The sequence below is a fragment of the Desmodus rotundus genome, chromosome 2, assembly GCF_022682495.2.
Source record: "Desmodus rotundus isolate HL8 chromosome 2, HLdesRot8A.1, whole genome shotgun sequence".
NCBI lineage: Eukaryota > Metazoa > Chordata > Mammalia > Chiroptera > Phyllostomidae > Desmodus > Desmodus rotundus.
This window is the reverse complement of record NC_071388.1, coordinates 51,394,788-51,417,807: the sequence shown is the minus strand read 5'-3', so window position 1 is coordinate 51,417,807 and position 23,020 is coordinate 51,394,788. Positions and strand designations below refer to the sequence as shown.

The 23,020-nt window shown below is 52.7% G+C and overlaps 1 protein-coding gene across 5 annotated transcripts in view; it reads left to right on the top strand.

The window, feature by feature from the left end:
• The first annotated feature begins 1,140 nt into the window (after positions 1–1,140).
• The window catches only part of TMEM44 (transmembrane protein 44), a 66,376-nt gene continuing 44,496 nt past the window's right edge, over positions 1,141–23,020 (top strand). For 4 of the 5 annotated variants that reach the window (XM_045192076.2, XM_045192073.2, XM_045192075.2 and 1 more), the window contains exons 1-9: positions 1,141–1,714; positions 4,232–4,358; positions 5,849–5,942; positions 7,080–7,246; positions 7,466–7,552; positions 9,771–9,941; positions 11,488–11,628; positions 12,748–12,852; positions 17,730–17,888. In XM_045192076.2, coding sequence (XP_045048011.2) covers positions 1,419–1,714; positions 4,232–4,358; positions 5,849–5,942; positions 7,080–7,246; positions 7,466–7,552; positions 9,771–9,941; positions 11,488–11,628; positions 12,748–12,852; positions 17,730–17,888 — 1,347 coding nt within the window. In that variant the 5' untranslated portion in view covers positions 1,141–1,418. Of the gene's footprint in view, positions 1,715–4,231; positions 4,359–5,848; positions 5,943–7,079; positions 7,247–7,465; positions 7,553–9,770; positions 9,942–11,487; positions 11,629–12,747; positions 12,853–17,729; positions 17,889–18,352; positions 18,587–23,020 lie in introns of those variants that run through there. The other variant, XM_045192074.2, reaches the window with a different exon arrangement.

The window sequence follows — 23,020 nt, the reverse complement described above, 5'->3', positions numbered from 1 at the left end:
GTAAAGAAACTTGTAGGTCTTTTTGTTTGCGTTTCTTTCTAGTTGTTGCCTCACTGTAAGCCCTCCAACAGTGCTGCCCAGTCCATGGTCCACAGAACCCTCTACCATGAGATTGGAAAGTGTTAGGTACTTTGTCTTCCTGCCATAGGTTTGCAAGTTATACTTGAGAGCGTTAAAAGTTATATGGTAAAGAAACCTAGCGAAACTTATTTCACCTTGCATCACGAGTGTACTGGTGTCCCCGAAACATCCATTACTGCACCACAGGACAGCAGCGGTCCCAGTCTCACATATCCCCATCCCGCAAGCCTTTCCCAGCCAGCAGTTCTACAGTCACCACGGCTTGTAAAACCTGGGTTCGTGGATCAAAGTTAGAGTTACTCTGGGCGACAGCTTCCAAACGGTGTTGCAAATGGTTGTGAAACAAAGGCATCTTCCGCCCTGAATGGTGTGGCTCCTTGAGCTGGGTGTCCTCCTACAGACAAAAGGGTCTCTGGTTGGATTCCAGGTCAGGGCACAAGTCTGGGTTGCCCGCCAGGTCCCCGGTAGGGTGCGAGAAGCAACCAATCGATGTTTCTCTCCCTTTCTCCCTCTCTTCCTTTCTCTCTAAAAATTAAAAAAAAAAAAATTTTAAATGAAAAGGTGAATTTTATGGTATATGAAGAAGCTCTCAATAAAGTTGCTATTTTTAGAAATAAAAAAATGGCACAGGCATGTTGTTCTTTAAGAAAATTTACTAAAATCAGCAGGAAATTGAAACATTATGGTAATAGTTTATTTTCAGGAAAAAGAGCTCTGTGTACCTCACGGGTGGCGGTGTGGCCTGATGGAAAGGGGCGCCATGGCTGCGGGGGTAGCCGTCCTAGGAAACCTGGCTTGGGCAACTGAGTGGGGCAGAGGGTGCCATTCCAGCTTCACAACAGAGGGAAGACGGAGAGGGATTTGTTCACAGCGCGTTAGTCCCCTCCCTCCCAGCCTCCCACCACACCTTTGTATTGCAGTCGTTTAACCATCGGACCACGCTCCACTCACCTCGGGATCCCCGGCACGCAGGAGCTTCGCCAGGCGCGAAGTGTGCACTGTTTGGCCCAGAAAATGGGCCTTGACCAATGGACAAAGTGCCTTACAGTGGCCCGTCAGGTCACTGTATTCCGCTCACACCGCGGGTTTGGGGGGCTGGGTGACAGCAAGGGGGTCCGCGGGAGCGGTGCCGCCGTGGCTGTCAGGGGTGGGGGCTGCAGCCTTTGTGCGGAGGCTGCTCCCGGCTCCCGCCGCTTGGGGGCGGCCTCCGGCCCGCGGACCCCCGACAATAGCACCAGGGGTGGGGAGCCTCCGGTCCCGGAAACTTTAACCTCGAGTCCTGGCCGCCGCTGCCGCCATCTCCCCGGAGCGCAGAGCTGGACGTGCCCTTCTCCCGCATGCGGTCAGGGCTCGGCGGGGCTGCGGCAGCTGAACCTAACCCAGAGAACGGGCGAGGGGCGGCAGCGCCCGGGGCTGCCGGCAGCCCGGGGAGGCTGCGCGCGGGTTGCCGGCCACGCGGGAGGCGCCGCCACTGCACCAGCGGAGCCAAGCCTGCCATGGAGGAGGCACCCAGCCCCACGCCCGCGCTTTGGGACTGGGGCTACCTGGACCGCTGCTTCGCCCACCACCGCGTCTGCATCTCCTTTGGCCTGTGGATCTGCGCCGGCTGCTGCTGGATCGCTGCCCACGCACTGTAATGGGGACTGGGACCTGGCGGCGCCAGGGCGAGGGCGGGTCGGCTGCCGGGGGCAGCGGGGAATGGGAAGCTACCCTTCGCGCCCACCCCACCTCCCAAGTCCTTGTTGGAAACCTAGAGGGAAGGGGGCAGAAAGGGAGATTGCGGCAGGTAGCGGAGTTCCAGGAGCAAAACTAACATTTCGCTGTAGACAGAAGTCGGGCTACTTCTTTCCCGACAACACGCACCGGGAGGCCGGGCTGTGGGCCACAGGAGGAGGCTGGGTGGTGCTGTGGGCAGGACCCTGGACTGGATGCCGCCAGTCCTGGGTTCTGTTGTCACCCTTTCCCCACAGACTAGAGGTTGCGCTGGGCAAGCTATAAAACCTCTGAGTCCCCTTTTCCTTACGTAAATGGGGATGATAACTCACAGGACTGAAGGGAGGATTAAAAGTTAGCACTGATAAAGCACTTAGTTAAGTGCTCATTAAACATCACTTTTGCTCCAGCTCTGCCACCAACCGTCAGCAGAGGGCAAAGACCTTGAACAAGTCTCTTGATGTTGCTAGCCTCAATTTCCCAAGGCCCTCTTAACTGGGAAATGGGGAAGGAATGATCTGACTCTGGCCGCAGTTTGCCCTGCCCTGTCAGCACCTGGAGCGGTTTGGTCGAGGGGCCACCATAACCTGGGTCCTAAGGGTGAAGTCTGGCTAAAGACGGCCGCCAGGTCTTCAGCCACCCTGTCCCAAGCTGGGTGGATCGTGCCACCCAAGTGTACCCTGGCAGAGGAGAAAGGACTGGCACCCCCAGGAGACTGGCACTGCCTCACTGTAGGCGCTCAGTGGGTGTGCCCTCAGACATTTGATAGTGTTAGATTCTCAGCCTCACTGCTCAGTCACTGCAATGGGACTAAAATGACACTCGTGTTGCATTCATTAACTCATTTACTCCCTGCTGTGCCCACAGGAGGTAGGGACTGTAATCACCCCCATTCAGATCAGGAAGCCCCAGGTTCTGACAGGTTAACTAACTTGCCCAAATGAACGGAGAGAACCGAAACCCCGGATCCTATTAGAAAAGGGCAGGGCTGTGAGGATTAAACTAGCCAGACCACAGGAAACTATGGAGGTACTTTGCGTGCATTACCTCGTGTGTTCCTCGCGGCCACCCTCTGAGGTCTCCATGAGCAGACATTTTACCAACCTGGAAACCAGGGTTTGGTGAGAATGAGTAATTCTCGGGAATGTCCAGCCAGTCCGTCTGAGAGCAGACGGACCTCTGCTTTCTCACGTGCCTCAGGTCCGGACCCACTGTTGTTTTTAGGACTTTACCATCCCTGAACCTTCATTTCTCTTTAGGGCTTGTATCTCCTCCAAGCTGTGTGTGAGCTGGGTTATGGTCAGCCCAGCATCCCTAACCCCTGAGAGCTGGCTACAGAATGAAGCCTCCATAAAGCCAGAAGGCCCACTGTTAAATCCCCTCTCACCATAGCCTGAGTTTTCTCCACTTTCAGCTGGGAGGTTTGAGATCAATTATCTCTAATCTGGGTCTAACTCAGAGAGTTTCTAATTTAGAGACTCCATTCCTAGACTTTGAATCCATTTCAGGAGCCCAGGGACCAAATTGAAGGTTGATCTTCCTACTGTGAGCTTCGGGCTTCCCCTGGCAGGTCAGGGATGTTTGGGAACCTAATATCTTCCATCCCCATCCATTATTCCCAAGGTCTGAAATTCAGAATCAGCCAAATGGTCCTAAGGATATGGAGTAAGTACCACCCTGTGAGTCCTAAGGATGAAGAAATGAGACCAGAGCTGCAATTTTGCCTTGGTTTCTCCATAGAAATGTTGTAGGGAAACATCTAGAACAAAGTGTTTCTGAGGTCCAATCAATGAGACTGACAGAGAGACCTCTAGGCCCTTCCAGGATGTTCTGCGTTTCTGAGCTTATGTAGGCTGTAGGGGGTGGAAGCGACAAGGGAGATAACCCAGCAAGTCGTGTCTGGTTAGCCCAAAGTTCCACGGCATCTTCTAAGAGTTTTGCTAACTCCCTGTGTAAAGCACGCGTACCCAGAATGAAATCAGCTTGGGTGTGGGCCAGCAGAAGCCTGGCCACTCTGATGGCACAGATGGATTAGAAGGATTTCACTTTAATTTCAAAGAAACAAGATGCCTTTTTATATTCAGGCAATTAATTCTGCTCTGCAGTAAACTGCTGTGATTGGGTTACTTTTATAACCCTCCTGTTTCCTTTCATGACATGAAACCTGACAGCTAGTTTGTCAGCACCGAAAAGGTGGTCACGAACTTGGGGTGGCCAGATTTGTGGGAGGGAAGAAATCCCTCCTCGTTAGGCGGGTCAGGGAGCCTTTTGAGCCTTTCTTTTTCAACCTGTAAGCCGAGTTCAAAAACACCGTGGAATACCTGGGGGAGAGGGTGCTTCGTAAGGACACACAGTCAATTGTCTTTTTCAGACGCTTGTTCGGGAGCCCAAACTTGGCGCTACCGCGCTTTGTCCACACCGCTCTCTGTCCCCACAGGCTTCTCTACCTGACGTGCACAAAGAGATCCGGACCTGCCCAGTCGGCGCTTTGTGCTGCGTGCTGCCTCCTGACCAGCCTGTGTGACACAGTCGGGGCGGTTCTGGCCAGGCAGCTCACGATCCAGGTGTGTCAGGCTGACAGCTGGCCATGGCTTCTGTCTCGTGCCCTCACCGTGCAAGGCACAATTTGCCTCAGGGCTTGTGTTCTTGTTGGTCTTTCTGTCCCCCTGCAATGCTCTTGTCTGGACAGCCATGCGGCTCCATGATCACATCTGTCAAGTCTTAGCTTGGAAGCCACCTTCTCAGTAATGCCTCCTCTGACCTTCCCCTCCACCACAGACACCCTCATCCTGCTTTATTGTCTTTTTCCATAGCTTACTCCCATAACACCATCTGCTTTACTTACTTAGTGTGTTTATTGCTTATTGTGTCAGCTCCACAGGAGCAAAAACTTGTATTCAATACCGTATCCCCATCACTTAAAATGCCAGCTGGCTCAATAAATAGTGATTGTTGGTGCTATGGTCCTTAGAGCCCAGGCCTGGGCCCAGCTCATGCAGGAGTCCCTGGATCCTTTCCCTGGTGGTGATGAGAAGCAGTTTTAACTTTTCCCAAAGTCTAGGCCCTCCAACAAACCTGTACAAGAGGGATTTATCCCAAGGAAAACCTGTGGGCTCCCCTGCAGGGCCACCTCATAGGGCTGGCCCTGACCTTTAGCCCACCCAGCTGGACATGGAGGAGGACAGCTTAGTAATCGGGACACAGACTGGGGGAGTTCTCGACCCTGCTTTGAGCAGTATTGTCTCAGAAACAGACCACCTTTCATTTTGGGTGCCCATTCTCATTAGGTGATGGAGAATAATGAGGCCCAGCTCAAGTCCAGTGATAATAGCTGGCACTTATTAAATACTGCACTGCTTACTTAGCACTAAGGGCTTTTTGTGGATTAACTCATTGGGCCCCCAAATCATTCCGACATGAGTGCTCTTATCCCTGCTGTACACATGTGGGAAGTGATGCAGAGAGAAGTTAAGTAACTTCTCTAAGTTATTCAGTTAAATAATTTCTAAATAACTTCTTCAATAACTTCGCTAAGTTGCGGTGCCAGGAGTCAAACACCAAATGTATGCCCTTAGCGCTGACCTCACCGCCCTCTCGCTGGTGAGTTTCTAGGTGGGTGCATTTTCCGTTGCTCCAGGGGCCGGACTAAGCTCTTCCCAGGTGCTGACTCACATAGTCTGCTCACATGGTGAGGGAGTCACTGTATTCTCCCTGTCTTGCAGATGAGGAAACTGAGGCCCGGAGGTCAGTGGCTGGGCCGGTTACACAGCAGGGATTTTACCGTGCGGTGGAGAGTGTGGAATAGGAAGCGGAGGGCTGGGTTTGGGGCCCATCTCCACTGATGAGCAGCTTCATTACTTGACATGAATCATTTAAGCATCCACCCCACCTCCTTAACAGTCAAACGGAGGTGATCTCAACCTCTCTTGGGGTTGGGAGGTGTCCCTGGAAGCACCAGTCAGTGGAACACGTGTGGTAGAGGAGATCCAGGACGAGAGGTGCTGCAGTTGCTGAAAAACATTTGAACATGAAGTCTCTCTCCATTTGCTCCCAGGTGTTCACTGGTGCCTACCTAGCAGCTGTTGACTTGATGAACTTTGTGTTCATTCTTTTCCCAATCTGCGGCTCCAAATTCAAGTCTAATTCAGGTGAGTGTGTTCCTGTCTTCATTCAGGCTCTCGTTCATCAGAACACTGAGTGCCTACTGAGTGCCTTGCCCCACCAGAGCTGGACCCCTGCCAGGCACAGACCAATGACTGAGCCAGAGGAGGGAGACAGGGCCCTAAGCAGTGCTTAGAACTGCTAGTGAGGAGGTGTGCGCACACCCACCATGGGCACCAGGGGGAGGGAAGGGGCTGCAGACATTAGGGAAGGCTGGAACTGGGACTGCAGGGAAGGGTGTTCCGGGTGAAAAGACAGTGTGAGCGAAGGCTGGGGAGAAAGGTGGTGTCTGGCTTTGGGGATGAACAGTGACACTTCAGTGTGCAAGTCTGGTGGTGGTTGGGGGACAGTGAAGCCCTACAGCTTCCAGAAATGGATGCCAGGAATGGCATGGGCCACACCAGGCAGACTGGGGGCAGCTCTAAGTGACGCATGGGATGAGTGGGCCAGGTGTGGGATAGGCGCATTCCCGAGAAGGGGCAGCAGTGTGCTTGGACCCTTGTCCCAAAGGGAGATGGGTGCATCAGGCGGGTAACGTGAGATGCCCTCAGCTGTTCAGTGCTGCCCAGAGGAGAAATGTTCTTAGGATTGTTCAGAGGAGTATCTGTCTTGTATTTCAAGGGGACCTGGAAAGACGACGCTCCTTGCCCCATTCAGTTTGTGTCCTGGCACAAACATGTTCACTCGTTGATGCCTTCACCAGGCTTGTGCCAGTTCTGCTCTGCGCCAGGCTCTGAAGAGCTTGTGGGGACTGCCAGGGCACAGTGCATGCCCTCAGAGGGCTGCAGCCCGGGAGCGGCGGCCCTGTGTACTCAGACCCATGCACACGATAAGGGAGACATCATCCTGCCCTGAACATAAATGTTGTAAGAGGGCCGAGAAAGGCGAGAGTGCCTGTGTGTGTGTGTGTGTGTGTGTGTGTGTGTGTGTGTAGGGAGGATGGGTAGTGGGGAGGAAAGACTCCTTCACAGAGGTGGCACAACCAGAGGGCCTTGAAGGGGTGGGAGGATCTGGCCAGAAGAACAACATGGGAACGTGTCCCGGCATTGGGGCTGGACCAGCGCCAGTTCTTCCCAGCCTGTCAAGTTCCCAGGAACGATATGGGATTTTGGCATCTGTTGCAGGTCACACTTCCCAGGAAAGGAAGAGGAGGCAGCGGCTCAGGGCCAGCGTATTTGCCCTGACGCTGCCACTGAGCCTGGGCCCCTGCTGGGCTCTCTGGGCTGCTGCCCCAAAGGCTTCAGGCCTTATCCAAGGGCCACAGCGGAGGCTGATGGGAAGCCTACTGCAGGTGAGGCTGGGCTAGCTGGGAGCACGGGTGGGGGGCAGTGGGGAGTGGGGGGATAGGAGGTGAAGGTCCCTTCCCTCCACAGATCCCAACAGATGCCTCAGGGGTGGGAGTGAGCAGGGTTAGCCCTGGCTGGGAGGAACCTACTAAAAGCAGAAAAGGGTGGGTCTGGGATGCACATCGGTTTCCTCGGGGTGCTGAGTGTAACACCTGTTTCCACAGGACAACACTGAAGTTTTTGGCTACCTACTGGGTGGCATTGCCGCCTTCGGATCCTGGGCGTCCCGGATCCCCTTTCTCTCCAGAATCGTGAGGCTGGGGCTGGGGCTGGGATGGTGGGCCACCATGGCAGGTTTTAGGGCATCTGGGAGCCTTGTCAAAGCTCCAGGTCACCAGGACAGAGGGGTGGCGTCACCCCGTGTGCATGGGGGTGGGGGTGCGTAGGTGACAGGCCCAGGAGCAGTCCTGAGGCCTCTCGCTGGAGAGCCCACTGCATTCTCTCCACTTCGCATAGCAAATGAAAAGCAGGCTCTCTGGAAAAAGCCACCAGGGTTGGACCAACAAATATCCATTAGGGAATGAGAAGGTTTTAGAGGATAGACTCATGGAGCTCCTGGGGTTCTGTGAATTCGAGAGCACCTCATTGGCAGGTATCTTCCAGGCATGTGGGGTGAGGGAAGACCTGTGCTGGCCAGTCCCAGAGGGGTACAGACATGACTTGAGACAATGTGCTTGCCCTTGGGAAGCCCACAGTCTCACGGAAGACACAGAACTGCAAGGCAGGATCATTTACTGCCCCAAGAAATACAGCATCAAATGTCTGGGGTTACAGAAGAGGGACAGAAGGCTCCTACACTATTCAGATGAGTGAGGCTGAAAACCATTCACACCGCCAGGCCAGTGGGCGCTAGGGAGGCCTCAGGTTGTCTCCAAAGGGAAGGTGGGGTTTGAGGAGGCAGAGGTGAGGAGAGGAAAGCACACCCAAGAGAGGAGAGCACACGGAAAAGCCACCAAGGCAAGAAAGAACAAGATACTGTGGACGTGTGCACATACATGCTCTTCCAGGGGGCCCTTGCTGAAGGAACAACAGCCAGGCTAATGCCAGAGACACGACGAGCCTATCCTTGCATGTAAAAAAATCACTTGCCCAAGAGCATCATCAAATAGCAGTTCTAGAACGGTCTGCGGGAATGCCAGGTGCTCAGTCGATCATTTGTGGAAGCTGTAGCTTATGCTGTGATGACCAGAAACCCCACGGGACACAGGGTCTCGTCAGCAAAGGTTCTCTCTCCAGATCAAGGGAGGATAGAGTCAGAAGCACTCCTCTCCCTGCAGTGACCCCTGGACAGGTCTCCAGGGTGGCATGGGGGCTGGGAAACCGTGTCACGTGAAGGTCTTAGAAGAAACCGGCGCAGTGTTCCCACTACCTGTCTTAGTTACTAGTGCTGCTGTGATGAAGCATTGCGAACCCCAAACAACAGAAATGTAGTGTCCCAAAGTCCTGGAGGTCCAAAGTCCAATATCAAGGTGTGAGCAGGGCCACACTCACTCTGAAGGTGCCGGGGAGGATCTGTTCCAGGCCTCTCTCTGAGCCTCTGGAAGTTCCTTGGCTGGTGGCGGCACGACTCCAGTGTCCGCACAGCCTTCTCCCCCGCCCTGGCATCTCACATGGTCTTCCCTCTGTATGTGTCTGTGCTCACCTTCCCCGTTTTATGCGGACATAACCCAGTTAGATCCAGGCTCACCCCAGTGACCTCATCTCTACGTGATCATCGGCAAAGGCCCTGTCTCAGAAAGGTCACACTCACAGGCTCTGGGGCTGGGACTTGTACTTTTTTTGTGGGGACACAACTCAACCCAGACCACCACCCCACCTAAAATAGCCCAGGCCAGCCCCACCCCTGAGTCCCTGGCTCTGCTGCTTTTCTTCACAGCATTTGTCACATCCTGAAATGAGCTCCTTCAGTTCTTTACCAAGTTGTTACCTTGGTAACAGGATAGCAGAACATCAGCCCCGTGAGAGCAGTAGGCTTGTCTGTTTTGTTCCCCACTACACTCTTGTGCGTGGGGCCTGGAGGCGCCAGCAAACACTGGTCACTGAGTGACTTGATCTGGCCTGAAAAAAAGCAAGTTGATGGATGTAGGAATCAGAAGGGCTGTCTTGGGGCAGGAAGAGCAGCCTTGTCCTCTGCAGTCTTGGAGAAAAGCACTGGGAAGAGGTTACGGGAAGGCCACTTCCTACTCAAGGGTTAGACACCTAGCACGGAGCCTGGCATGTTGAGAGCAGCCAGTATATTGTCATTCCTACGTTCGGAGGTAATGGGCTCCCCATCACTAAAGGCATTCAAGCCTTGTGGCCCCCTGGCGGCCCCCTGGCAGGAAGATCAGTGCTCCCTGGGGGACTTGTCACAGGCAGAGGGTTTGCCCTCCAATCTGCTCTGCCACCAGGGCCCAGGGTCTCAGCCCTGAGGCAGCTGGGGCTATGGCAGTGGTTCTCCCTGCCCAGCTGTCTCCTCTCTGTGCCCAGTGCCAGGGTAAGACATTTTCCTCCATCCACCTGTGGGCCCGGCTCCTGTGGGCCCTGGCTGGCCTCCTCTACGCTTCAGCCATCGTGGCCCACGACCGGAGGCCTGAGTACCTGCTGCGGGCCACACCCTGGTTCCTGACCTCCCTCGGCGGTGCTGCGCTGGACCTCGCCGTATCTGCCCCGGGCCCAGGGGCGCTTGCCTGCCCGCCTCCTGTCCTCCCACCGTCATGCCCTCCTTCCCCCTTGCCAGAGGGAATTCTCTCCCAGTGGCCAGGGAGGTGGTTTGAAGCCTAGTGCAGAGAGACGTAACTGCAATGTGCAATAGTGTGTTTTGCTTCCTTTTTAAAAAAATAAGAATAATTCTCTCTTGGCTGGAACTATGTGAAACAGCAAAGGGGTCTGTGACGGTTTCTGGACCCGGGATCAGGAGAGCCAGGTTCCAGTCTCAGCTCTGTCCCCACCCTAGGTTGGCCCCGGCCCTCTGTGAACCTGTTTTCCTCATCTTGGCCTTGCCTTTCCCACAGGCTGGGAGAAGGCTTTGCAAGCTGACCTGCTGTGCAGGGTAATCGTTCCCTGGGTTCTCTGTGGTCCTGGAGCCTGGGTTGGGGAAGCTGAGATAAAAAGTTGACAAGGCCGCCCTTTGTCAGTGATAGTGAGCACCCTCCTGGTTCGCCTGCGGGTGTTGCGAGATGTGCTGACCTGCAGTGAGGACCTCAAAGGCAGCTAAATGCAGACAGCAGTAGATAGAGATGGGGTGTGTGTGTGTGTGTGTGTGTGTGTGAGAGAGAGAGAGAGAGAGAGAGAGAGAGAAACCGGTGGATTTAGCATCAGTAGTTCAGAAACTGGTTTTCTCATGTGTTATGCTAATTGGGGAGGGGTGGGTTGGGGGAGGCAGGAAGGAGATGGGGGATACACGGTGATGGAAGGAGACTTGACCTGGGGTGGGGAGCACACAGTCCAACACACTGATGACATGTTAGAGAATTGTGCACCTGAAACCTGTGTACTTTTGTTAGCCAATGTTACCCCAATAAATTCAATTAAAACATTTTGTTAGGGCTGCCATAACAAATTGCCACATAACCTGACAACTTAACAGAAATTTGTTCTGTCAGCTCTGGACGTTAGAATCCCAAAACCCAGGCAGGGCACACTCTCTCCGAAGGCTCTCAGGGAGACTTCCTCTTCCAGCTCCTGCTGGCTCCTGGGGCTCCTTGGCTGGTGGCAGCACAGATTGATCTCTGCCTTTGTCCTCACATGGCCTTCTCCCCTCCGTGCCTCTGCATGGCCTGTCGTCCTGTAGGGACTTGTGTCGGGGACTTAGGGCCCACCCTAACCCAGTATGACCCCATCTTAACTAGTCACGTCAGCAAAGACCCTATATCCAAATGAGGTCACGTTCTGGGGTTCCAGATGGACATGAACTTTGGAGGGACACTACTCAACCCACTATAAGGTACGGCCCCTGTAAGCCAAGTTCTTCAAGGAAGGCGTTTTTCACAGTGCGTTTGTTTAACAAGATTTCCTGAGTGCCTGGGGGAGGCCGGGTCTTACCTGGCAGTAGGCCCTTGAGGGGGAGAGTGGAGAAACCTGGCCCTGTCTGCAGAGGAGGGCCCGACGCAGGGAGGGAGAGCCCAGGGTGGGGCCCTAGGTGCAGAGGCGCGGCATGGGGTGGCTGAAAGTCTCCACTTCCTTGGACCTTAACTCCACTTCCCAGATCATTTTCCTTTCCTGGGTGATGAGAAGCAAGATGAGGAGGGCCTTGGGATTGGCCTCTGAAGCCAGAGAGAGCCCGGACACCCAAGCCCTTCTGACCTGTGCAGAGAAAGAGGAAGACAACGAGGAGGCAAGGAACCAGGCAAGGTCTCGCGGGCTGGGAAACCGCGGGTCCCACCAGTGTTTGTGCGTGGAGGGCACAGAGGTGGGCCTGGGGTCCCTCTGAGTTCCCTCTGAGCTGGGCCACTTGGTCACTCTAAAAAACTGCTTTGTGCCCAGCGCTGAGGGGCCCTGGGTAAATAGGCTCCTCCACTTTCCCAATGACAACATTTTTTAAAGTTTTTTGACCATGTAATAAACTTCAGTGTACTTTTAGCGATGTAGATGAAATAGTCAAATGTCCACTTATGCTATTTAGTAATTTACTTACGCATATGTATTTAAATTTACATATTAGCAAACTTAACATGTAATCCAACTGAGTTCATGAAATAGAAGGTAGTGGTGGGTGTGGCCAAAGTGATGCGGGTTTTTTAATACAGGTGCTTGGACCGAAGATCCGAGTTCCGGGAAGCTCTCATGGGAGGTTATTTTCATTCCATTCTAGAAAAAGTCATGAAATTATATCCCAGAAGGAAGCTAAGATATGTGAAGAGAGCCCCGATTGTCTGGTGGTTCTGAGGGGGAAGTAGAGCTTTGCAGACCCTGCAGCATTCCTTAACCGCAGTGGTTCTCAGAGTGTGGCCTTGGGCCGACAGCGTTATAAATGGAAATTCTAGGGCCCCGCCCAGCCCTCCCAAATCCCAAACTCGAGTCTTGTAATCAGTCAGCGCACTGGGTGCCTCTGATGCACTCTGCAGTTTGGGAACCACTGCTTCACAGAGGCATTTCCTGAGCACCGACTGCGGTGGTTCCCAAACTTTGGGATCATCTGTGAGGCTTTTCAACTCTCCAGGTCACGTTGTACCCACGGAATCAGAATATCCAGGAGGAAGGGCCTGAGAGCTAAACAGCAGTTGTTTGGTCTTTAAGATGCCCAGGTGATCCTACTGTGCAGCAAAGTTTGGGAGCCACCGACCTAGTATATGACCGCAAAGAGATAAGATATACTTTATAGGCAGCAGAAGGTGAGATGTGCCATAAAAGGAAAAGAAACCACTTTAGGGATTTTTATGGAAGAAACTACTTTAGGGATTTTTCTAAAAACAAGGTCCCCTAACCTAAGAATCTCCCTTTCTGTCTCCCCGTCTCTGCTGAAAAGAATTTGGATTGGGTGCCTCTCACAACACTACCACACTGCAAGTCACTCAGGACGATGGCAGCCATCAGTCGCTACATGGAGCTGACCATTGAGCCGGTGCAGCAGGTGAGTGGCCGTGGGCCACAGCCAGGTGTCTAGAGGGTGGGCAATGGTCATGGAAGGCTTCCTGGAGTAGGTAACAGCTACAGGATGGGCAGGATGAGTCAGGGAACCATGAAAAAGAGAAAGGGACAAACAAGAGAAAGATTTAAAAAACAATAATAAAAAGGGGAAAAAAGAAAAAGAAGGAGGAGCTCTCTAAGCTCTCAGTGGGGGACAAACAGGGAGAGTTTGGGAGATGACAGGGTGGTGAGGGAGCAAGGGTGATGCCATCACACTACAGAAGCTATCATCCTGAGGTGATGGGAGTCTCAGGGGCTTCAGGGCCAGAGACTCAAGGTCAGGCGTGCATCTTAGAGTCATCCCTCGGGCAGTGTCGGAGGACAGACGGGGAGAGGAGGCTAGAATCAGTGTGGTCAGTGCGGGACAGTTGTAAGTCCAGAAGAGGCGTGGTGACACCAGAACTGGGGCAGGAGCAGGGGGAGAATCAGCGATGGGGTGGAGAGAGTTGGCAGGTAGAGCTTTGCGGGGAGTGAGGACGTGGGGGTGAGGGCGACGGAGGGCTCCAGACGTCTCCCAGGATTCCAGCCTGCATGCAGGGTCCTCAGGGGGGAGAGAAAAGAGGGAGGGCGGTGACAGGTCCAGGTCCCACCACCTCACTAAGACTATTCCTGTCGAGGTTACCGGTGACTTTTAAGTTGCCAAATCCTGGGGTCCTTTTGAGGTTTAACTCACTTTGCCACTAGCTCCTTGTAACTTCTGGGCCCTCACTCTTCCAGTGGACACCATCACAGGTGTTCTTTCCCTGTCACTTCTTCTGCCTCCTCCTGGTGAGCTTGACTTTAAGGCTGCAGGACCCACTCCCATCTTTATCCTCTGTCAGCCCCGCAGTCCCACAGCTCACACACCGGTCCTTGCTGGTTTCCCTGCGCTTGTCTCTGTCCTTTCCCTCTCCCCCTGTGGCCGAAAGCCGGTCCAGCTGCCTGCCACTAGGAAAGCCAGTACTTGAGAGGCAGGGGCTGATGTAAAGGAAAGCGGTTTATTTTTAGGTGCTGGCCACCTGGCAGAAGGGGGACTCATGTCTTAAAGCCCATCTCCTGGGAAGATGGGAGACCCACATCTCAAAGCCCATCCCCACCTCTCAGTGGAGAAAGAGGCTTTAATAAGGAGGGAGAGGGGAACAGAACAAAGAGATCAAGGGCGGGGGTTGCACAGACGAGCACAGTCCATTCCGACAAGGCCAGTGACGGTCCGGCGTGCAGCACCCTGGTCTAGTCGTCCTGGCTCCACATCATCTCAGCTTCACGTCATCCTGGCTCCGTGGATGAAGGTCAGCAAGTCTCCCGGAGCTGGGATGACTAAAGGTCAGAGTCCCTATCTTTTGAAGTTAATTCTTAGGACTCTCATATAAACATGCTGTTTCTCTACAAGCTACATATTAGTCAGAGTCAGCACTTAGAGAAACGATGTCAAAAGAACGGTGAGGTGAGCTTGGGTTACAATTTCCCAGCGTTGACAATTTCCCTCTGTTATACCCCCACTGCAGCTTTGGCTGCCAGCTGTCTGTTCAGAGACACCACATGGCGTCTCACACTTACCACGTCCAATACAGAATTCTGGATTTCCATGCCGAGACCTCTCCCCGCCTGCCTGGTCACAGTAAAGGACACCACTGTCTGTGCAGGTGGTCGGACCCCAAACTCTTCTCCTCCCCTCACTACACATCCACGCCCATCCAATCCATTTGCCAATCTATAAATACGTGCCTTGCACTACTTTTTAAATAGATCTAGCAGCCTCCTAACTGCTATGTTTGTCCCATCCTCTCCATCTGCAAGGGTCTCTTACAAATGTAAATTACATCTTGAGCGTCCTTCGCTTAAAATACTCCTCTGGAGCCCTGACCCGTGTGGCTCAGCTGGCTGATCATCATCCCACAGAGTGAAAAGTCGCTGGTTCTGTCACAGGTTCTATCCCCAGTCAGGGCACATGCCTGGGTTGTGGGCCAGGTCCCAGTCGGGGGTGTATGAGAGGCAACCAATGGATGTTTCTCTCTCACACTGATGTTTCTCTTCCCCCTCTTTATCCCTCCCTCCCCCTCTCTCTAAAAATAAATAAAACCTAAAAAATAAAAATAATAAATTAATTAATAATCAAAATACTCCTGGATTCCCATTTCACGAAGAATGAAACCTAAACCCCTTATGCAGACTTCCCAGACCCTGCCAGCCCTGTGCTCCCTCCCCGGCTGCCTCCTATTCTCTTCCCCTCTTCACTCTTCTCTTGAGGCACAGGGTTCCTCTTCTTTCCTCTGCCTGGATGCTCTTCCTTCTCATTTTATTGTTTTACATGGTGGCCTTTTCTTGTCTTTCAGTCTTCAGTCCAAATGTCACTTTCTCCAAAGGCCTTCCCTAACCACTCATTCAAAAGCCGTCTCCATCTCTGCCATACTCCTGTATTTTATTGCCTTTTTAAATGCTCTGCAAAGAATACTTCCTGTGGTCTTTGACTTTTGTTTGTTGTCCGTTCCCTGCTGGGATATAAACTTTGTCTCCTTCTGTGTCCGCCTAGACCCTGGTGCGTGGAGTCACAGGGTCTCCGGAAAGGGGTGTTGGGAACATGGAGTTCAGGGGTCGCTGGCCCCATTGCGCTGCCCACGGGTCACCCTGACAGTCAGGGAGTTTGGGCTAAGACAGGAGTTTAGCTCTCTGCTGTTGTTCCTTGGAAAGTGGGTGCAAATAACCCGTAGGCGCTGTAAGAGAAGTTCAGGGATATTGGGAGCCTGCTTGCTCAATTAAGAGGCCACTTCAGCTGTTTATCCTTCCTCCCATGGGAGGGTGGGTGATGGGAGGCCCTGGGGAAAGCACAGGGAGCCCCGGCAGCATCTGGCCAAATCTTGGCACAAGACATTTTAAAATCATGGAACTTCTGAAAAATAATAGTGCAAATATGCATTTACTTTAACCCTTGAGTACTTGAGTCTTGAGTAGATTCCTGCTGGGGAACAGACTTCTTGAGAGGAGAGTGTGCTCCTCCTTGGTTCTCTTCCATTGAGACCAGCTAGTACAGGGGTGTCAAACTCATTTTCACCGGGTGGCCACATCAGCTTCGCGGTTGCTTTCAAAGGGCGGAATGTAATTTTAGCACTGTATAAACGTAGTTATTCCTTAACAGTTAAGTGAGAGCTAGAGCTGCTGTCAGGTTAGAAACAAGGTGCCTGGCCGGATAAAACAAGGTGGAGGGCCTGCAGGCCTTGTGTTTGCCACCTGTGAGCTAGTACATTTTTGAGCAAATACTTGCACCTGGCCTCTCCTCTCGGTGTCCACCAGAGGGCGAGAGGTGTCTGAGGTAGCTCCTGCAGGGACCCTGAACTCCAGGTCCTCTGGGCAGGGAGCCACCTCCCTGGGCTGTGGGCTGACTACTTGCCAGGCTCTGAGTGAACAGTAAGAGCTATCACTTCCATGATGCTTATTGTACTGGTCACAGTGCTTAGAGTGCTGGTCCAAGTGCTTTACATAGATTAACTCACCTAATCCAGCCAGCCCCTGAGGTATCACCCTTATTTTACAAATGAGGAAAATGGGGCACAGAGAGGTTAAGCAACTCGCTCAAGGTCACACAGCTTGTCAGTTTTGGAACCAGGATTCAGATTTGTCTCTACCTGAGTCTGTGCCCTTGATGTAAATGATTGTTTTTTAAAATTACTATTATCACTCATTTTCGTAATAACCTAGGAGATGGATACTATTATTTCTGTTGTTATTATTTATTAATAATAATTTTATTATTATTTTAAATTGAGGCACAGAGAGGGTTGAGTCACTTGCCTAAATCCCGTAGTTAGGAAATCATAGATACAGGTTTTAAACTAAGCCTGTCAGATTCTGGCACCTGAGCTTTTATAAAGAGAACATACTCTCGGTGCTGCCGCATAATGCTAGTTGGGTTAGCAATTTGGGGGGGGGGGACTGTCCCAATGGGCAAGGTTGCGGTGAGGTGGGTGCCCTGCTTCCAGTGTGTTTGGGGAAGCCCTTCCCCAACTCTCGTGAACCCTGTGGGGAAAAGCTTCTTCCAAAAGACAGATAGATAGATAGATAGATAGATGATAGATATAGACAGGCAGATGATCGATAGCATACAGATAAAAAAGATGATAGATACATAGAAAATAAAGATAGCTAGTGATAGAAAGATAGATGGTAGATTAATAGGCAGTTCACAGATCATAGATAGAATATAGATGGATGATAGGTAGGTAGATGTAGAAGCTCCCTTAAACCTTGCCACCTCACTTTCTGCTGCTGGTGGGCAAGTCAGTGAGGCCTCTATGGAGTACATCATTGGCTACAGCTGTCCACATTATGGAGGCACATACCCTCTGAGCCAGCAGTTCCACTTCTGGAAATTCATCCTTTATAAATACCCTGAAGTTTTGGATGCACGGCGTAATTTACTGCAGTCAGTGGTGATTGTAAAAGCAAGAGATTGGGAATACCTTAAAGTCCATCAGTAGGGGGCTGGTTAAGTAGATTGTGAACAAGTATACTCTGCTACCCAAAAAAAGTGTGAAAAAAAGTACTCTCTGAGACACACTAAGTGAGAAGAAAAAAAGAAGATGCGTAAGAGTGTTGAGCACACCAGCATGTGTTAGAGAATTACATGTCTGCATGTAATTACATTACTGTATGGGTTAGGCTGCCTGGAAGGAAGGGTGCACAAGAACCAAGCCCACGGGATGGCTGGGGAAGGAGGGTGGAGGTACGCATTGCACTTTATACCCTTTTGTACCTTTTGAATACTGGAGTACGTGAGGGCTTTGACAAATCAAAAATAAAGAAGTAAATTAAGTGTCCCTCCCCACCCTTCCCTACAATACCTTGCAGGCAGGCTGCAGCGCCACCAGGCTGCCCGGCGATGGACAGATGAGCTCGGGAGCCGCGTCCCTGCAGGAACCCCCTTCCTACCCTCCCATTCAAGTCATCCGGGCCCGTGTGTCCTCTAGCAGCTCCTCTGAGGTCCCTTCCATCAACTCCGATCTTGAGGTACATGCTGTTGCCTGCCTGCGGGTGCATGGGCGTCCTCCTTCCTGACCCCTGCCGGGGCCTCCTGGGTGCTTGCGCTGCGGTTCTCGAATCTGCCCACGCTAACCTCACGCCTGCTAAATGATGAATAAGCCTCTGCTGACACCCGCCTGAGGAGTTTCCCACACTGACAGTGCTGAGAAGGGCTTTCCACGGTCAGACTAGCCAGGGGAACGCTGCCTGGTGCATGCGACCTCGGAGATCACTCACACATTCATTTACAAAAATAAATGCATGAATAATAAACTTTGAAAGATCTCAGTGTATCCCAAACCCACATGGCCATGGAAGCATTCCCCACCCCTGGCAACCCCCAGCAGCAGCAGCTGCAGCCGATGGTCCCATCAGGGTCATACTTGGGAACAGGAAAGCCTGGCACTTTCATAACCTTTACCTCATTTTGGTTTTTGGATCTGTGAACAAAGGGGCACATCTTGGATACCACAAACAGATGAAGCCTGGGGTCTGAGCTGTCCTGTCACTCAGTCCCACAGCTGTGGCCTCCAGCCCTGTTTACCAGGAAGCGCCCCGGAGTCGGAAAACAGGAACAAGGGTGGTGTGGTGTGCATGTGCTGTCAGCAGGCGGGCGTCAGCTGTCTTTTTCGGGGGCAGGGGGGCCTGTCCTTCATTCTGGGTTTGTGTTCTACTTTTTGGTGTTAAAATGCGCTTTTATGAAATGATACTCATATGTGGTAGTTGGTGTTTTCTGTTTTGGTTTTACTGACCTTATTTGGTAAAATAACCCATTACCCGTCCTAAGTAGGCCCCCCAAATTTAGTGAACTCATAGTGGGCCCTGAAGCCAGAAAGACCCAGCGCCGTTGATCTGTGGATAAAGTCCAGATTTCTCAGTGTGAGGTTCCAGACCTTTCACACCTGCCCCAGCCTCGGGTGCCTCCCTGCCCGTACCTAGGTGTCCACCTTGGCTATGGACTGCACCCTGTCCCCAGGCTCTAGGTCTTTCTACCTGGGGTTTTCTCTGGCCCAGTTTTCATGTGTCCGAATCCTACCCAGATGCCACCGGCTATGTGGAACTACCCACTGCCACCCCCCCACACACATACATACACCAGAGATTATGGCTTCCCCGGGATGCCCAGAGCATACACCTCTGTCACACACAATTTCCACTGTTGGCCATGTAGCCAGTGAGAAGGAGGGGCCGTCTCTCTGCCGAGCTCGCATGAGCTTTAAGGTGTAGTGCTTTGGCTGCCTTCGTCTTCCTTTATCCCTCGATCCGGGAACACAGCAGGTCATTGTGAGCTGGGTTTCGAGTGAGGAACTCCACACCAGACTGAGGACCATTGGAGGTCCGTGTATCCCCATGTCACTCAGGGTTGTTTGTCCCGTGGGTTCATTCGCCCAAGGCACATGGCTTCGCAGCTGGGAGCCGGCAGTTCGGGCAGCGATCTGAGACCACACAGGAAACAACCGGCCTGATGGTGAGGTGTGTTCAGGGAGGAGAAGGGACAGTTAAGTCAGCGAGTCAGGGTGGGCCTCGGGCGATCAGGGGCGGGGGTGACGTTAGCTCTGTGGAAACAAGTGTGATTTGTGTCACCCACCCTCGATTAAGGTAAGGATTGGACAGTGGCCTTGAAAGATTTGGACATTTGTCTTTGTGGCTGGTCCGGGCCATTTCTCTGTTTTGCATTCCTTGTTCTTCCCCTACTCTAGTATCTCTCTCTTTTCAGACAATTTTTTTAACTACATAAATTCCAAGGGGACAAGGTCACACTCTTAAATTAGGCAAAGGGAAATGAATGCTTTTGCCCACGTTAAAAGGAATATGTTTTAGAAGCACAGCTGCCGCAGCCCACCCCACCCCCAACCCTCAGCGCCACCCACAGCACAGATACACCGATGGGCGAAGCGACTGGGCCCTGGGGCGCAGCTCCTCAGAGCCCCTGAGCAGGAGCGCTGGCGGGCCCAAAGGCTCGCAGAGCTCCCAGTACAAATAGTGAGTGTGTGAGCCGGACACGCGAAGCTTTTGTCAGCTGTGTGATCTCCTGGGCCTCTGGTAATCTGTATTTTCTGTTCTTAAAAGCAATACATACTTGTTGTGGAAAATTTGGAAAATGTAAAGAAAATTAAAATAAGTTCACATGCCCACCCACTAGCGACTACCAACCAGTGAAGGGATCGTGCAGGCTTGAGAGCCGCCCCTGTTTGGGGGCGGTATTCCTCAAAGATCCTGGTTCTCTGCAGCTGCACGTGAGGACGAAGGCGTCTGTTAGCAGAGGAGAGCAACGTGGCGCCTGACCTGTCTGTTTAGACACTCATTCAGCCATGTTCTGAGGGTGGGGGTTTGCAAGAAAAATGCCCGAGAACCGATGGGCCCGAGCAGAGCCCCGTCTCACGGTGGGAGGTACTTGGCCGGTTGGTCGGGGTGGGAGTCTGGTCCTTGCCCCACTCATCCAGGCCACATTCCAAAGGGACTGGACCACAGGGGTCAGTTGGGGCCCTTACTCCCCTTGTGACTTCTCTCGCTCCCAGATCTCACAAGTTAAACATTTTATGGCATTGGGCCGAGACACCTGGGGCTCTTCCCACCTCTCTTGGGATGCCCCTCAACCCGAGCTGTCTCCCCCGGACCTACTGGGGTGGGCTTCCATGCCCTCGACCACCTCTGCATCTGCTTCTGCCTGGCCCCGTGGGACCGTCGTCGGTGTGTCCTTTTCCGCTCCCACTGTGGAGGCCTGCGAGCCTGGGCCAGTCTGTGACGGGAGGATGAGTCTTTACCTTTCCTGTGGTTCTTCATGGCTCTGTGACTCGACTGTCAGGTGGCTTTCTGTCCGCGCCCCTGGGACATGTGTCGCCTGTTCTGAATTCCTCCACTGTGCTGCGCTGGGGGAGGTGGGGAATGGCGATGCCTCACCACCACGGCACACCCACTGCACGCGGGCTCACTAAGTGCTTTAACATCCACTAGTAAGAATAACAGGGCTCGGTGTGTGTCTGACAGCGGCTGTGTGCGTCAGGCTTTCGACGTTCCCTACTTCACAGGCACTGTTTGGTGTAATCCTCTTAACCACCCGAGGCAGGTACCTTTCTTATCCTTGTTTTCCAGAAGAGAGGACTGGGGCACTGAGTTTAAGTAACTTATCCCCCTAATAATAATAATAATAATGATAATAATAATAAGCAGACCTGGGATTTGAACCCAGCTCTGTCTGGCTCTGGAACCCCTGTTGTAACCACTGGGATCCCCTACCTTGGCAGGAACTCTACCCTGGTGGTATGCAGGACCAGGTTTAGTACCCATCATTCCCTTTTTACAGGTGAGAAAGCTGACTCTCCCCAGGGCTCTTCCCACTCACCTGTGCTCTGCCTGGGTTCCCCAGGGGCACCTTATCTAATAAACAGAATACAACACTGGGAATCACAAGTAATTCCAGTGATGGCAGAACAGGAGACGGGGTGAGACAGATCAGGCCGTGGAGGCTCACATGGAGGGAGAACTTGAGTATTTTCACCTTTCCGTCAGCATTCACCAGCTGGGCTGCTCAGGGCACCTGATGAATGGCGTCGGAGCCCCCAGCTGTTTGCTTGCACTGTGTGAGTTCCAGGCATCTCCACAAGCTGTGGTACACTCCACAGAGCCCGCGGGTCCACTCACTCATGCGTTCGCTCACTCGCCCCTTCAGCACAAGGTGGCCCTGCTCTGGGCACCGCCATCCGGAGAGTGTACTGAGCAGATGTTGAGTGCAGGTGACTGTGTCCGCCTGTAGGTGGGACCCGAGGCCCAGAGGAAGCAGGGCTTTCGGGAGTGGCCACGACACTTTCTGGGGCTGCAGCACCTGCTTTGTGAGTGTAGGGTTCACTTTCCCCCAGCATTGATACTGCTCCTCTGCCTTTGAAAGGTTTTGTTTTATTTTCTTTTTAGTCTCTGGGGTGCAAGAAAAGGTTAAGTTGAACTTTGCGACAAAAGCGCATGTAGTTATTCTTTCCCTCTGCGCTTCCTAGCAATGCCGTAGACCTGGCATGGGAAGCTTTGTAGGAATTCTGCAAGGAGGCTGTTTCTGTCATTGGAACAGAGTCTGCATGGTGGAGAATGACTGTGACTGGAGTTGGTGTCGTGTGCGGGGGGGCGGGGAGGGGCACGGAGCCCAGCACCGGAGTGCTCTGTCCGCAAGAGGGTCAAGTCCTGGGTCCGTGTGCCCTGCTGCTCTGTGCCCATGTGCCCAAGGCTCTTGCCAACTGGGGCTGCTTGTTCCCTCTCCAAACCCTGCTTCCCGCAGACCAGGACAGTTTCCTTTGGACATCTGCCATTTTTAAAGCCATGTCATTCTTTTAAGGAATAACCAAATACACACACATGCACGTGCGCAGACTATAAAAGTGATCGTGTTGGCCCTGGCCGGGTGGCTCAGGTGGTTGGAGCATCATCCCCTGCACCAAAGGGTTGCGGGTTTAATCCCTATACTTAGATTTCGGGTTCGACCCCTGGTCGGGGTGGGTGTGTGAGGCAACCAGTTGATGTCTCTCACATCAGTGTTTCTCTCTCTTTGTTTCTCTCTGTCTCTCTCATTCTCTCTCTCCCCCACTTCCTCTTATTCTAAAATCAATAAACATATCCTTGGGTGAAGATTTTTTTAAAGTGCTCATGTTAGAAGAAAATATATATAAGTAAGAGGAAACAGGCCAGAGCGTTACAATAGGTGCCAAAGGCTAGAAATTAGGTAGAGGATGTGGTTTCTCCACTGAGCTGTTTCCTCCCAGGGAAGGTGGCATCACCTGCCACGAGGGAGTGAAAGACAGTCACCCTGAAATGCATGGGGCAGCCAGCTGGCTCCCCTGGGGGTGAAGTAGACACCGGGGATTGTCTCTTGACTTTTCACTTCTCCCTCCGTAAATGGGACTCACGAGACCTTCCCTGCCTATATTACAGAGTGACTCTGAGGGTCAAATGGGGGTGCTGGTGGGGCTTTGCAAGACTCCCAAAGGCGATCTGTGTCGTGCATTGGAAACTGGGCTGGAAGTGGTCTTCACTACTCACTCAGCTCTTTTAGCCGTGGAACCAGGCAACACCCGCTCATTTTGCTGGACCTGTTCTGAAAGTGCAGACAGCGAGTTCAGGGAGGATGGTGAGACTCC